Source organism: Schistocerca nitens, chromosome 9, assembly GCF_023898315.1.
Source record: "Schistocerca nitens isolate TAMUIC-IGC-003100 chromosome 9, iqSchNite1.1, whole genome shotgun sequence".
NCBI classification, from domain to species: domain Eukaryota; kingdom Metazoa; phylum Arthropoda; class Insecta; order Orthoptera; family Acrididae; genus Schistocerca; species Schistocerca nitens.
This window is the reverse complement of record NC_064622.1, coordinates 342,002,483-342,016,242: the sequence shown is the minus strand read 5'-3', so window position 1 is coordinate 342,016,242 and position 13,760 is coordinate 342,002,483. Positions and strand designations below refer to the sequence as shown.

At 40.9% G+C, this 13,760-nt stretch overlaps 1 protein-coding gene across 17 annotated transcripts in view; it reads right to left on the bottom strand.

The window, feature by feature from the left end:
• LOC126203965 (protein bric-a-brac 1-like) overlaps window positions 1-13,760 on the bottom strand; it is a 455,035-nt gene that overhangs the window by 74,377 nt on the left and 366,898 nt on the right. Inside the window, exons 1-2 of one of the 17 annotated variants that reach the window (XM_049938370.1) lie at window positions 9,813-10,000; window positions 9,482-9,674 (exon numbers count right to left, since the gene is read on the bottom strand). The exons of 15 other annotated variants lie outside the window; for them this stretch is intronic. In XM_049938370.1, the coding sequence (XP_049794327.1) occupies window positions 9,482-9,674; window positions 9,813-9,965 (346 nt within the window). In that variant the 5' untranslated portion in view covers window positions 9,966-10,000. Of the gene's footprint in view, window positions 1-9,481; window positions 9,675-9,812; window positions 10,001-13,760 lie in introns of those variants that run through there. One more of the 17 variants, XM_049938373.1, reaches the window with a different exon arrangement.

The following is a 13,760-nucleotide window of genomic DNA, read 5'->3' as shown; positions in this document are numbered from 1 at the left end:
GTTTCTTTTTGAGCGCCCCTTACTGTTCGTAAACTCGGTGGTGGGATTTGGAAGATTCATCATGCCACAGAATCTGCACCTGCAGTAGCACCCTCACCAATTTTATGCAAGGTATAAACAAATCTTATGTTGTGTTCATGGATTTTGCTGCCATTTTCTTCATTTGGAGTTACTGCAACAATATTCCAAAAGGTGTTCATGTATGAAAACTTACCACATTTCAGCTCTATTTCCCTGACAAGTGCTAACTGATTTTTTATAGTGTTCCAGACAGACTTCACTACACTGAAAATCTTTCACAGTTTGCAAAAATTCCGTTGAGAACTGTCATAACAAATTCATTCACACGCGATTCGCACATAAAACATTCACACTTTTTCACTAACTGGACAAAATTTCCTCCGCGAAGTATTTTCTTTCTCACTTTGACTGTAATGCGCTGTTGTACCACCATGGTTAGGTTCATACACCGTTAGCGTCTTAATTGTTTACGGCAATAACGCCTACCTTTGTCTTTCCAACATTTGTCCTCTTCAATGACTTCAGAGAATTTCTAGTCACTTTGCGTTTACCAAAGATTATCCTTCAATAAAAGAGACTTCGATGAACAGAAGTCACTACGAATATTTTCGGGATAACGAAAGAGTAAATTATCATGAAACAAGCGACAGTCGAGCGAGCGATATATATCAAACTATCACAGGTTAGCCACAACACTTACTTTGTCTCCCCGGCCACCAATGCCATACGCTCATCATCAATGTACGTGATGAGCATGTAGATTCATAAGTACAGCATTTGACAGCAGTTTAACAACGCCACAGTGGGTCATGCCCATGCAGAACATATTTCAAAAATATTTTAAAAATAGTTTTCTTCTGAACTGAATAATTTACATATCAATTGAAAGGGGGAAACACTGTACATTTTTAAAATGCAAAGAAGTAAAAATTGACCATTTCTTGATTTTGAAGCTTTCCAGAGTCTCGTAACTTGGACAGCACTGGCCTGCCGGCCGGCCCAACTAACCTGCAGTTATGTGAACAGTCTTAGTAAAGATGTAAAAAAGGGACTTGCAGGGAACAATATAGCCTTGAATGTCATTTAATTTTTGAACAGAAAAAATAAAGGTAAAACTCAGGCGATACGCTTCTAAGGTGATCTGATGAAAAATGTAACAAGCTCCAATCTTGACTAATATTCTACTGTAATTAAAAACAACAATGATGAAAATTCCTGACTAACAAGGCCTTCTCTGAGCTATAAGAGGCGTACAAAGAGCACTGCTGGGATTTCACCCTGTAGTTAAAGGTCTCGTAATCTCTGTACTTCTTCCATACAGGACTCCGAGGAATATGGTACATTTCAGTACTGTTACGTTCATAACGAGGCGATCAGCAACAGAGTCCCAAGCCACCAGAAAGTGCACATTTCCTCTTCCTTTGTGACATGCAGTTCCGCATTTCGCCATCGTTCGGCAGTGATTTGTCACAAAGCTTCTCCCATTAGTTCCAGTACGTTTGGCAGCTGAAGTGTGTTGTTATTTCTCGCGACATCTCTTAACTTGCCTCCAGAGATTGCAGTATTAAGACGACAACTGTGAAAATGCATCATGTACAGTGTGCTCGACACCGCGAAAATTGTGTGCCATGTGTGTACTACGCTCATCACTCTGGCTCGTGAGAGACCACATCTGTCCTTCAAAACAAATGGCCATATTCCAAGAAGGAGTGTCTTATTTCCTATTTTTCTCCAAAATGAATTGAGTAATCTCAACTTCAAAATCTTTAACAAGCTTTTAGAAAATATCGATAATTAAGAATGTGTATTTGCAACGAAGACCAGAATTTTCCGTGTGATACGTAATTAGAAACTAGGAGAGTACATTTTTCTTGAAAAGATTATGCTTGAGTATGAGTTAATTAGCACATATTTGATAAATTTCATATTTAAATTATTTAGGTACGGTATTCAAACATAACAAAAAATTGTAAATCTCAACTAGATTGGAACCGCCGCCCACTGTCCAACAATATCAACAACCTACCAATTACACCAAACATTGTACTTGTAAACCCTTCTTTAAATTATTACCTACTGCTGCTCGAAAAACATCAAAGCTGATTCTTCTCTGCAATCTTGTGAAAAACAAACAACACGCTTCTAGACGTTAACGGTGTTCCGCGCGCTTGTTAAACTATGAAGCAGAAAGCAGTGTTATACATTTTCGTGGTACGTAAGGACAGCGAGACCCTCAGAGCTCAAGTAGCGCTTACAGAGATACTGACTGTACACGATATTTCAAATAAAAACCACGTACTTAAAGCATGATTAAGAAAAACGTTGAAGGCTGTTAATAAAGCCGAATGTCTTAAGTTTCATTTACAGCGACATAGTAACAAGATATCTAACACATAAGTTGGACCTACTTCCACGAGCGGAACAACACCGGTGTACGAGAGCCACGGCTGCTGACAAATCATCGCGTTTGTGTCAGTTTACATCAGGTTTATTCTATGATGAACGGAATTCAGGCGCAATAACCTAAGGCTCTGCTTAAAATTCAACGATGTCGTGAAACTCGATCATCATCATCATTTATTGCCTTATCGGGCCTTTAAGGCCTACAGCAAGAAGAACAAACGGAAAAATTAAAGAAAAAAGACTTACAAAAGTACACTATACAGTAGTAAAAGGTTACATATATGCATTACAGCTTAAAGGTTTAAAAGGCAAGAGGGATACATTACAGAAACAAAAAAAAAAAAAAAAAAACACACACGCAGTGTCTGTCAATTACACGAGAGGAGGGAGCTGTTGCAGATGGCAGTCCATCTCATCCGGTCGTTGGCGTCCTCCTCCACGGCTGCTGGTTCCACTTCTTTCAGGATCGTTGTTATCCTATCCTTCCATCGAGTTCTTGGGCGTCCTCTAGGGCGTTTTCCTGTGGGTTGAGAGTGGAGGACTCTGTTTGGAAGGGATCCGTCTGCCCGTAGGATGTGGCCAAACCATTGGAGTCTCTTCTGCGCCAATATTCGTCCAATGTGTGGCTTTCCATACCGCTGGTATAAATCATCTTTTTTTCTTCGTTCCCATTTACCTTCCATGGCATTGTAGATGGGTCCATATATCTTCCGAAGTACCTTCCTTTCAAATGCACATATTGCTTCTTCTGTTGTTGCTGATGTTGCCCAAGTTTCACAGCCGTATAAAAGTACTGGTCTCACCAGTGTCGTGTATAGGTGGATCTTGTTTTTCTGCGATATCAGCCGAGATCTGAAAAGATTGTTCAGGCTAAAGAACATGCGATTAGCATTTGTTATACGTTGCTGTACTTCTTTCGTTACTTCACTTTTATTTGTTAGTATGGAGCCCAGGTACTTGAACTCTTCAACTCGTTCGAAGGTATGCCTGTCGACATCAATGGGAGGAGGGAGATCTCGGCGGCGTGATACAACAAGATATTTAGTTTTTTCATCGTTCACCACCAGCCCAATTTTCTCTGCATTGTGGAGGAATCGGGAGGTATCACTGCGTACTTGCTCTAGAGTGTCACCAAGGATCACAACATCATCAGCAAATGCCAAGATTGTGTCTGCTCCCACCATCTCCATCTCTCTGGTTCGACAAGTGTCACGGCTTACTTTTTCCAGGGCCAAATTGAATAATGTTGGCGCCAATGGATCTCCTTGTCTCAATCCATTTTGTACACTGAATGATGGTGATAGTTGATTACCAAACCGCACTTGGGCCGTAGACTGAGAGTAGCAAGCAGCAATTAAGCGGATGTATTTTGATGGGATGCCAAGTTCCTCTAACGTTTCCCATAACGTGGCGCGGTCAATGCTGTCATAAGCTTGTCGAAAATCGATGAAGATGAGGTGTAGATCCTTATTGAATTCGTAGAATTTTTCTATCAACTGCCTCAGAGTAAATATGTGATCAATTGTCGATCGTCCAGCAGCGAACCCACATTGATAGGTCCCTACAATTCCTTCAGCCAGTGGTTTCATGCGGTTTAGTAGCAGTGTTGTAAAAACTTTGTAGCCAATTTCAAGTAACGAAATCCCTCGGTAGTTGGATACATGAGTAGCATCTCCCTTCTTGAATATGGGACATATGATTGCTCCCTTCCATTCCTCAGGAATTACTTCTGCTTCCCAGATGGTAGAAATTAATCGTTTCAAAGCACCCACCAGTGTTTCCCCTCCCAAGCGAAGCATCTCAGCTGTGACACCACTACCTCCTGGAGCCTTGTTGTTCTTGAGTGCTTTTAGGGCAACACTGATTTCTTCCTCAGATGGTTCAGGGACTTCAACTCTGTCAAAACGGGCATCCGTCTGTGTTGTCCCTACAGGTGGGTTGTCGGGATTCAATAGGTTTTCAAAATGTTTTTTAAATAGGGTTGCTTGCTCTTCTGGCGGTACAACTTCACCCGTCTCATTCGTTAGGACCAATGTACGTTGTCTGTATGCGCCTCTGGCGAATCTTGAGGCCTGGAAAAACGAGCGTGACGACTTTGCTTCTTCGACTGCAATCAACAGACTTTTGTGGTGGTCCCGTTTCTTCTTTCTCATGAGTTGGTCCGTATTACGCCTCGCTTCGTAGTAAGCTACCCTTGCTTCTTCCGAGAGTTGCTGTAGCCATTGTATCCTCTTCGCTGATCTAATCTCAACAGATTCTCGACATTGTTCATCGAACCAAGGTTTACTTCTTCGTTTTGCATCGCAAACTAGTTCTTCATTTGCACTTTCTAACACTGCATTCCTCAGCAGCAGCCATGCGTTCTCCACACTGGTAGGGTTCTCTGATATTGTGAGATGTTCTGCAATTTTTTCTTGATAGCGCTGTCTCACTTCTACATCTTTCAACTTATTCTTGTCGAAGCGGACCATCATTTCAGAATTTCTTCTCCACATGGTTGAAAGTTTCAGACGTAGTTTGACTACCACTAAGAAATGATCTCGATAGAAAATAATTGTAAATTTTACCACTGCACAAACTACTGTTGTATTTGAACAAATCTGCAGTAGTAGTACTCGTATAATGCTAGACTGTATGCATATAGAAACATGTATGTTGCCTTAAGAAAAGGTAACAAAGGCGAAAAATGTATTTCCGGAATAACAACATGACTAAACCTAGTACAATATTTCATTTGCTTACGAGAGGCTAATGATCCACAAAGTACGTTGCAAAATAGAATTTCATTCATAAATACCATTATAAAAGCACAGAAAACGTCACAAATCAGTTCGAAAACATGGTGGCAATATTCAGCTGAAACGAGGAGGAAAATTAATAAAGAATTAAACGCCTAACAAACAATATATCGGTAAACTGCATGTAATTGTTACCGCGGGAACAAATTATATGAAGACCGGTTTGAGATGGTACAGTCAGACGTCACCAGATCTCGGGACGAGCAAAAGCTTCAGAATTGGACACAATCATGATTTCTATCTCCTATTTGCTGTAGCTGATACAAGTGATCTGCATCCCCGAAGCTATCCGAGTTTGTATTCCACAGTTTTTACCATAAAAACCAATAGGAACCAGAGATTTCCCGAACTGTGACAAACCGTTCAACAGTTCCAGTCGTGTTAAAGACAAAAGTCCTAACAGTATAGTTACTGACTTAGAATGTAAGGAAGTTGAAGTGTTTGAGATTTATTTATTATTATTGTTTGTACGAAAGTGTTTGGGTGGCTGCAATACGACCGCAGACACAATAAGCCGACAAGTACCAGAGTCACAGCCATGGAGGTAAGTGAAAGACCTACGCTGTACGTTGTTTTGCAGGCACAGAGTAGGCGAGGCCTGCCGCCATTTTAAGAGGCCCAAAACATTAGACTGCCGCTTACTATTTCTTCTTGCTCGTATTTGTCGTATGCATGTGACAACTGTTTTAATTACTAAGAACGACAGTGCTTGCATTTGTAAGTGCTAGGGAGACAATTTGAAAGATTTTCCGTTCTTGAAATCTTATTTCCTCTAGTAATGACAGATTTAGTCTCGTTAATGTAATTTGTTTTTACAGATGCATTTCGAACAACAAAGAAAGGAACGCCGTGACGTGAAAAGGATGCTTTCGTAATTTTATTCCACTTCTACTATATTTGTATCGGTGGCAAATGAAGCAGGAACTCCTAAACTAATGCTTGTTTGCTTACTTGTACTGCTTCTTTTTAGTCATTTCCAGTTTTCAACTCCGTATACACATTTTTATTGTTCACATTTGTAATAAAACTTGCGTGTTCTTTGCTAGCCAATAAACGTGTGCAATGTGAGAAGAAGCAAGGCATGCTGTCGTATATTGTGCAAGTCAACGAACATAAAACGTTAAAAGAATTGCGTAGATGTCTATTTCCACGTAGAACAGAGATCTTGTTTTATTAAACTGTCAGTGTATCAGTTTCACTGTAGTTTACATATCTTCTCACCTTGAAATTTTACCTATGATGCCTCATTCACAGTGTAGCCAGTAATAGCAATTTACAGGGCAAAAAAGTAACTTTTTAAATATCTTCCAGCATTGTGGAATGCTATAAATGTGATTAATGGAAAGACCCTACAAAATGGATATTTTGCTAACATGTATGTAAGTAATTTTTTTTAGTAATGTGCAAGATCTAGACCTACATTTCCAACAGTAGCCTATTTCCTTCTTTTCCAGGAATATTTCTCGCCAGTAGCTGTCTGTTTTTCAAGAATAACCAAAAATAGCACAATTGGATTGGACGTGTACTTTGATGAATTTCATTCTGAAGTTTTCAAAATATATAAGCCTATATCATGCTTGGTGATGTACCAATTATTTTACACACACACACACACACACACACACACACACACACACAAAGGCCACTGTCTCTAGCTGTTCTAGCCAGAATCTTGTTTAAAGGTGGGCAGGAAATGTGAACAACGAATAATTATCGGTGGGGGGAATTTGGGGCATCAGATGCTGCCCCAACAATTGCGCGATTACGTAGCCGTGTGTTGTGCAGGGATGAGACCGTTGACAGTGTGGCACGGATATCTGAGCGTTTGCTATTTAGAAGGCAATGAAAACACACAAGATAAAAGAGAACGGATATTGCGTAAACTAAGGCAAATCTTAAGTTAAATGACAGAAATAAAACCATTACAATAAACGTAAACAGTGCAGCCATGATTCACGTACACAAAAGAAAATAAAAATATTGTTTGAACGGCCGCACTTTACGAATAAAATGTGACTCCATTGAACTCGAGACTACGATCGGATTGATAAGTGCACCCGTAAACAACGTATAAGCTGGCATTTTTTATGAAACAACTACGTCTCCACACAATCAAGGGCACAATCAAGTCACAGTGACATCACGGAGTAACATCACTGTGGTGAATCAGAGGTATGAATGCGGTAAACCTAATGTTTTGGGCGGCTATTTAAAATAACTTTTTTACCTCCATGGTCACAACGGAGGACAGCAATGTGACGAAGATTCTTTGACGCTTAGTGTTGATAATCTCTCGTCCTCGCTATGCATTACTTACTTGTTGATGTAATTAACTGAAAAGTTGAAAATCGAAAATGTTAACATCAATGGATCTGTGTGTAATTTGTCGTCAAACTGTTAACGTCTGTCCTTATCACGTCCCGGCAAGAGCAGTGACAACTCAAAAAATGCAATATTTGAGAAAACTATTTAAAAGAATTAATTCTATAAAACTTATAACCAATTAGTGTAAGCTTCAATTAAATTTCAAATCAGTGTTGTTGGCAGTAAATTGCATTCATGATATTTTTTGTGCACGTTGGGACACTTCACTCGTAATTTCGGTGACAAACTAAAATAGCCGTTTCACTACGTGGGGCAACTTTTCTTGCCGGAGTGCGGTACGAGTGTTCTAAAACGCGAAAAATTTGTTTCTCTGCCTACTAAATCCTGAAGTATTAACGGAATTATGAATTTGTGGATCAACAAAGGGTCAATTTTACTGGATGTTTAATTTACCCGCCCAACAGCAGTTTGAATTTTACGAAGGCGTACTCATTAGACCTGATTGAGCAAAAATCCACCGAGATACACCTAATCTTTGATTTACCATCATCATCAGTTTTCTCCAAGTAAGCCTCGCGACCAATTAACTTCGTGACTGAATTCAAAGTCCGTTTAATGGAACAATTAAAATTCTACCTCCGTTTTACTCCTTGGTCACAAGACTTCCTAATACTGTCTGACATACTGGGAGGAAGTTGTCCAGTACCCAAGCTTGTCACCTGATCCAGGGGACTGTAGCAGCGCACAACCCCACGTCCCACTGATCTACTCATACCTCACCTTCTTTGACACTGGAAACAAAAAGAACTGTACGAACTTTAGACCTGAATTTTCAATAATAGCCATCTTTAAGGACTAGCGGTCGTTAAGTCAATCGTTATATTTATTTAGCACTTAACATTTAACACAAACACAAGAAACGCATTTTGAAAGTCATGCGCTCATGTGGCTACACATTCTTAAATCACTAAACGCATGCACCCTAAAATGTCAAAACAATGATCACTAAATAAAAAAACTTGGATATAAAGCCCCTTGTTAGGATGCATCTATTAAATGATTTAGGAATGGAGACCGATGAAAGTGTGACCCGAAACGCGCCGTTGTGTTCGTTTTAGCGCGGCTTTATGATAAATACCGATAAGGATTAGACTTGTGGTTTCTAAGCGCGAACCACTCAAAACGTGCTTGTACGAACTTACTTGATTTTGGTACAAGCAAAGAACAAGATACTTCCGCATACGGAAAAAGGCCAAGGGAGTGTATGAAACGAATGCCTACTAACCGTTTCTTGCTCCAACAAATTAGTACACGTGACTTCACAGTAACAGTTTATTAACAAATTTCAGAAATAATGAGGCAAACAAACATCCGTTGTTTCACCAACTACAATCAGTGACCGTCATCTTCGTGTAATTGACCGTTTCGACGCAGTGATGTTACAAAACTAGGGATATGTTGATGATTGCTTTCTATTTGCGAAATCCGCTTTGTATCTGCTTCTGGGTTTTCTTTCTCACCTAGACGATGAAAATCTGCTACACTGAATTTCTACGACTCGCCAGAAACAGCAACGTGTACATTCCCTGGGATTCGAACTTTTCATTCATATTTGCAACATGCTGTGAATTTGATTAACACTACATTTCACGATACACTGTACAAACTAAACTAACCACCACCAGCTTTCAAAGTCACTGCTGTAGCTTTAACAACCATGAAGTACTCTGTACTGTTTTACATTGCAAGAACATAGGTGTAAAGTTATCGAAGTAAAGATGTTCTTATGCTACAGAACACAAAGATCGACCCAAAGTTTTGGCATTCACATCAACAAATTATCTAACTTCATAAGCTACTTTCAAAGTGTCTTCTATGTGATACTACGAGTTAGGGTTAATCCCTGCTGCAATATTTTGGAACCATTTGCTCACATATATGCTCAGATCTGGACAATCTCCACGTGCCAGCCCGACTGCTGTTGACAGTCGAGGGAAATATTCTTGGAACTGCTCCAGGCCTCAATCGCGGTCGTTGCAAAGCGAGTGAATGCGTAGTTCCCGACTCTGTACGAAAATAGCCTGTCTCTCGGCGTATGTCGCCCTCTTCGAAGTGTAGTTGACACACCTAGAGCAAAAATTTAACACGTCATTTTGCTAACATTGTGTTCCGATGCACTTATGTTTTGATAGAATGTAATTACGTCAATAGCACACGGTCCTAAACGAAGTCAAGAAGTGGTTACAGTCCACGTAGAATACGTGCCTTCGTGTGTATACTGGGTTCGAAATTATCTCGAGGGATTGCGGCAATCCATTGCTGACGAAGTGCTACATCCTTGGGAAAGGAGAATAGGTTCACGTTGTAACCTCTTCTATAATTCGCCCTGCAATTGGGCACGCAACATTGCATCACCATTTCTTAACCTTACGCTGCTACGGCCGTAACTGGTCTGTGTCCGCGGCTGCAACGCGGGCTGTCTCGCGTGACGTCACAACCAGCTTCCCAGGCGGTGTTGCCGCGACTGCCGCCCGCGCGGCCCTACAGCTCCACACCACGCAAGTGGAAGTTTGGCGTCCGTGCAGCTGCGCCTGCGTCCTTGTGGCTGTGGAGGACCCCAGCGGCCGGCACGCGCGTCATCTCTGGTCGATACCTACGTGGGGCCGATCACCTGATGGATACCTGACAAATATTCCCACTTCAAATACTGTATGTGTAGCCATTTAATGCTTCCCTCCACTGCGGATTGTAAGAAATGGCAAAGAGAATGCTAGTTATATGAAACTACAATTCTGTGCCAGTCACAATGGTAGCACTGATTCATCCACTACGCGTTTCTACGAAACTATCACGAGTTGAAAAGCATGTTACGTAACTGCTTCTAGGGCCAAGCATTGTCGATTTCTTGCAAACGCATGAGATTATGTCGCATCTTGTTCTGCTGATATTAAGTTGAATTAGCCGCAGCAGCTATAGACCCAACATACCACAGACGTTGTCTGTAAATTACCATTGTCGGCGAGTAATTACCCATTGTTGGGCGGTGCTGAATAAGTAGTATTCCCGCACGCGAAAAGTATGAAGAATAGCGTTGTGCCGCACTATAAAGCGGAAAATCACATATACTTATCACTCTACCTCAAACGACATTAAGTAGTTGTGTGGTAAAGAAATCAATTTTTTCCCGTAAGGCCTGTTGCGGATGATGCGCGCTCCGCGTGCGGTTGGCGGATGCACGCGCTTCTACACAGTCGAGCGAACACTGACTCCTGTGCACAAGCACATGTATAAGGGTGCAATTAAGAAGCCTATCTGACACACAAAAAGAGCAATTCCACACGCGAGAGAAAGTTTTGGGTGCATCTTAAGGTGGAACGGAGATGTACGAAAGGAGCGTTCCTCACCCTGTATTCCGATTTGCGCTCCGCCGAAGACAAAATTTGATACATATTTTCGTATGTTTTTCCGTTCCTTTGGCGAGCTTGTCGGCAGAACTCTCAAAAAGCATAGCTACTACGACGACAGAACGAGTAGCAGCAACCTTAATGTAAGAATATGAATTATGTGCAGGAATGCCGACTAAATGTATTTAATGATTCAAAACTTTACTACAACTGTGTATTACATTTGGTAATACAGAATCTTATACTTTTATTACAATTGATGTCTACGTTGATTGAGCTGGATGGGGAGTCGCAACTTGCATCTGTAAGGTCGGACCCTCGTGATACGGCATAGATTGATTTTGATGCTGTTGGTATATGGTGGAGCACATGTGAAGGAGATCAGTGGGTAGTGGGAAGACCTGAATGCTGCTGAGGAAGGGGGGTGGGGTGGGGAGTGTACGTTTTAAGCTTGCGTGATTAGTTTGTTTAGTTGCAGTTGAAGTAGTTTACTACGAAATAATAGTTCCGGGTTTTACATTTGAAGTCTTCAAAGAAGGCAACTACGACGGAAAGAATGCTCGCTGGACCTTATTAAAATAACAAGTACAAAGCTCATAAATCTTTTATTACTGAGGACACATCCATCTGTTATTTTAAGGATTACATCCTAGATTTGAGATAGGATTACATCTAAAACTAACTCTACATTGCTCTGTGATCGTATGTATCAAATATATGCTTTATACTTCACATGTATAAAGGATGCGGAAACATTTGCGGATCTCCATTACTCTTATTAAATGGATGCATCAACAACTGGACAGATTACGAGGCAAGTATGTGCCACTTATTTGGACTAGAAGAAGGCATATCAAAGCCCCCAACAGACAAATAAGACGAAATTGGAAATGATTTTCTAAATTTCGCCGTTTCTCTCATTGCATCGGAAAACATAATTCTACCTAGCCATTGTTCTCACGGCCATCTGTGACTACTGCTTCATGTTAATTGATGTCTGAGAACGTGGAAGAAACTGATGCAAAATCTATTTAAAAACAGCGTGTTTTGCGGGAAAATGGAACGAAGTACATTCGCGTTACCCCACCAAGGCCGTATGTGCGAAAAAACATGACTCACAAGGTGGTTTTTAATTAACGACTTACCCGAGCCCAGAGGTTTACTGAATGCATTTTCGAAAGCTAAGTCGCAAGAGTAGCGTTTTCCACCGATCTCTGAATGTCAATCTTGATCTCGCAGTATCTATTGCCAAAATGTGTAGCATTTTGCGTAATTTTGTTCAAGCAAGGGACAGATACAACTTTGAAGACACCCTGTACCTCATGCAATTTCGAAGATGTGGCAGAAACTACTACTGTCAGTAGATCGAGTAATACTGTGCGAGATAATTTTGCGGAGTATTTTGTTGGTACAGGAGCTGTGCCTTGACAGGAATCAAAAATTCACTGAATACAGGCCACCTGTGGGATATTTGCTGTTGTGTACAATTTTTCTACATAATTATCCATTGTGCTGCGCAGAAAATGAACTTGTGAATTTAATTCTTTGACTATAATGCTTTGCATTTCGCATAGAAAAACAAAATACAAGGAAAATATGCGTCTACTTACCACGTTTCTTCTAATCTGCCTCGTTCAGACCTTCCAAGCCGAGTATTATACTTGCACTGGCTTCTTGCCACGCCTTCAAAGAAATTTCACGGATCTTGTAGTCACCGTGCAACAGATTTCATGTGTTAGGTGGTCTTTTAACTTCACTAATTAACACGTCGGTATCGATGTCACTAGGCATAGTGGAAACTTCTAAAATTATACTCTTTTTGCCACGCCAGTGGAATGCTTCTGCAGCGAACGGTATCCGCATGACTGTGCACGCGCCAACTTGTTCCTACGTATTTGACTGACGCGGACTTTCCACGGCGCGGAAGGGCTGCCTCGTGGGAACCATCCGCACAACTGTGTTTGCCTTCAAATACTGTACGTGACTGCGGAACGCGGATCATCCGCGTAACTGCGCAGCGGGCTCAAAAATGTACGTCAACGAATTTACATCAAAGATTTAAAGCAGTTTAAAACAAAGCATGGGCCAGGGCATGTTATGTACATTTTCCGTGTTTATGGTACTTTCGATGGGGAAGCGATTAGTACTTTTATTAGGTACTTAGCAATAGTACGAACTGAATAAACTATTTGTGTTTTGTACAATTTACTCTACTGTATTCTACTACGTAACAATCAAATGAACGGCATACACAAGTAGTTAATTCAGTTCCTACTTTTGTTAAAAATGCAATTAAAATGATGATTGAGTTCCCTTGCAGTAAAAGTCTGTGAAACAACCACACAGAATTGAGCTTACATGTTCTCATGCACCTCCCGTTGGCTGTAAATGTTTTGTACATTTATATGTAAATTTTTTCCACACAACCACAACATTGAGTCACGCTGTGTCACTGGTCGCACAGTGATAAGCATGTCTGATTTTCCGCGTGAAAATGCGTCAGCCACACTGCACCTTTTATCCTAAATATTTTATCTCTTTAAATTATCTGTATGTCACATCTGTAGCTACCATTGTTAATTCATTAATTATTGGCATAACCTTATGAGGTTATGTTAACTATCTCACAGGCGTTTGCGCCGGCCCTTGTGACCGAGCGGTTCTAGGCGCTACAGTCTGGAACCGCGCGACTGCTACGGTCGCAGGTTCGAATCCTGCCTCGGGCATGGATGTGTGTGATGTCCTTAGGTTAGTTAGATTTAAGTAGTTCTAAGGGACTGATGACCTCAGCAGTTAAGTGCCATAGTGT